Source organism: Xenopus laevis, chromosome 7L (genome assembly GCF_017654675.1).
Source record: "Xenopus laevis strain J_2021 chromosome 7L, Xenopus_laevis_v10.1, whole genome shotgun sequence".
Classification (NCBI taxonomy): Eukaryota; Metazoa; Chordata; class Amphibia; order Anura; family Pipidae; genus Xenopus; species Xenopus laevis.
Window position 1 is genome coordinate 98,663,867 of NC_054383.1, and position 1,602 is coordinate 98,665,468.

Sequence of the window (1,602 nt, forward strand, 5' to 3'; positions counted from 1 at the left end):
CTTACTTCTGCAATGATGTATTGACTGTTCTGCTGGCCATAGACTGAACTGGAGTCTTACCTCCTATACTTCACTCCTTCCAGGACAGGATCAAAAGCAGTTCATTGTGCAATGTGTATTCTTTAACAAGAGGCTCTGTGTACTCACAGCATCTGTCTGAATTTCTTTTCTTTTTTTTAGGCAGAAGAATTGAGCAAGAAGCTACTTCTAGCAACACAGCAGCTACCGAAGGAAAAAATATCTGATGACATGGCAGTGTTATTAAGGCTTATTGAATTAAAACACGCTACTAAATAAGGCACTGTACATGCTGAAGTGATAATGTCTCTCTGGTCGCTTTCCAATATATCACGACATCAGTCATACTGCTATTAGATCTATTGTAATCACAAACTCTAACAGAAAATAAAAGATAAAAATTCAGACAAATATTTGTATTCTTCTGTGTGAATTTACCCCGGCATTTTAAAAATAAATAAATACTGGGCAATTGCAAGAGAAGGTAGACCCCTATAGTGAGAGGGACCCACCACATGCAGGGGTATTTTGTGTTAATAAAGGGATATTGCATAAACAAACCACCAGGCTGCTGTGTTAAGTTGTGTTAAAAGACCACCATCTTGGAATTACAGGACAGAGACTTAATTCCATTTTTAAGGAATAATTGGCAGGCTAAATTATTCTCGCTGGCCACCTGATCTCACCCCAGTCATAGCAGATTATGTCCAAACCCTGGCCACAAGTTCTGCCCCCTTTGTGACCCACAGAGCTCAGCGAGGGGCCCCTCTGCTACAGGACCCATTACTGCATTACCTCCTGATAGCACCCTGCAATGAAACAGTAGATAGCCCAATACTTCACTAAAACCATGCATGCTGCTTTATTTTGGTGAGTCCCCTTTATGTGTTCCATAATAAAAGCCAGTGGACTCCACAATGATACGTCTTCCATTTTTCTGCCTTCCATATACAGGAACTTCTCTGGCACTGGCTGCTACTGACACCCAGAGTAAAGCTCCCCATAGACGCGACGATTCTTCTTGCCGAACGACCGATTTTAGGGAAGCCCGACCAATTATCGTGTGGTTAGTGGTATTCGAACGATCGTACATCTTACGATTTTTCGGCCGACATCTGTCGGGAAATTGATCGGCCAGGTCAAAAAATCTTTGTCGGTCCCAGTGCAATCTCTCTATGTTTGCAGGGCCAAGCAGGCAGCTCCCCTTTGTTTTCCTGGTAAATTGGTCTTTTTAGTTGATGGTAAATTCGTACGATCGTGGTCTCACGATCAGGATCTGATCTTTTAAAAATCTCAACATCTATGGCCAGCTTTAGGGCGAAGACACACAGAGCTACTAGTAGCAGCTACTTTTGTTCAAAATAGACAATAGTGATAATTGGCTTTACTAACACATATGTTTTAGCAAAGCAATTCTCAGTTTTATTATGGTAGGGAATTATGTAGCCACAAAAAGTAGCTGCTACTAGTAGCTCCGGAGCCAAAAATATACCCTGCCATAGACCATACTGAAAATTACCTCTTCTAAAATACACATCAAGGTTTTTTAGGGGGAAAAAAATATAGTTTTTCTCAAAACCTGTC

At 41.2% G+C, this 1,602-nt stretch overlaps 1 protein-coding gene across 1 annotated transcript in view; it reads left to right on the forward strand.

The window, feature by feature from the left end:
* zmynd12.L (zinc finger MYND-type containing 12 L homeolog) overlaps positions 1-306 on the forward strand; it is a 13,818-nt gene extending 13,512 nt beyond the window's left edge. Inside the window, exon 8 of the mRNA XM_018226080.2 lies at positions 181-306. Within this exon, the coding sequence (XP_018081569.1) occupies positions 181-297 (117 nt within the window). The 3' untranslated portion in view covers positions 298-306. The remainder of the gene's footprint in view (positions 1-180) is intronic.
* Positions 307-1,602: the final 1,296 nt, after the last annotated feature.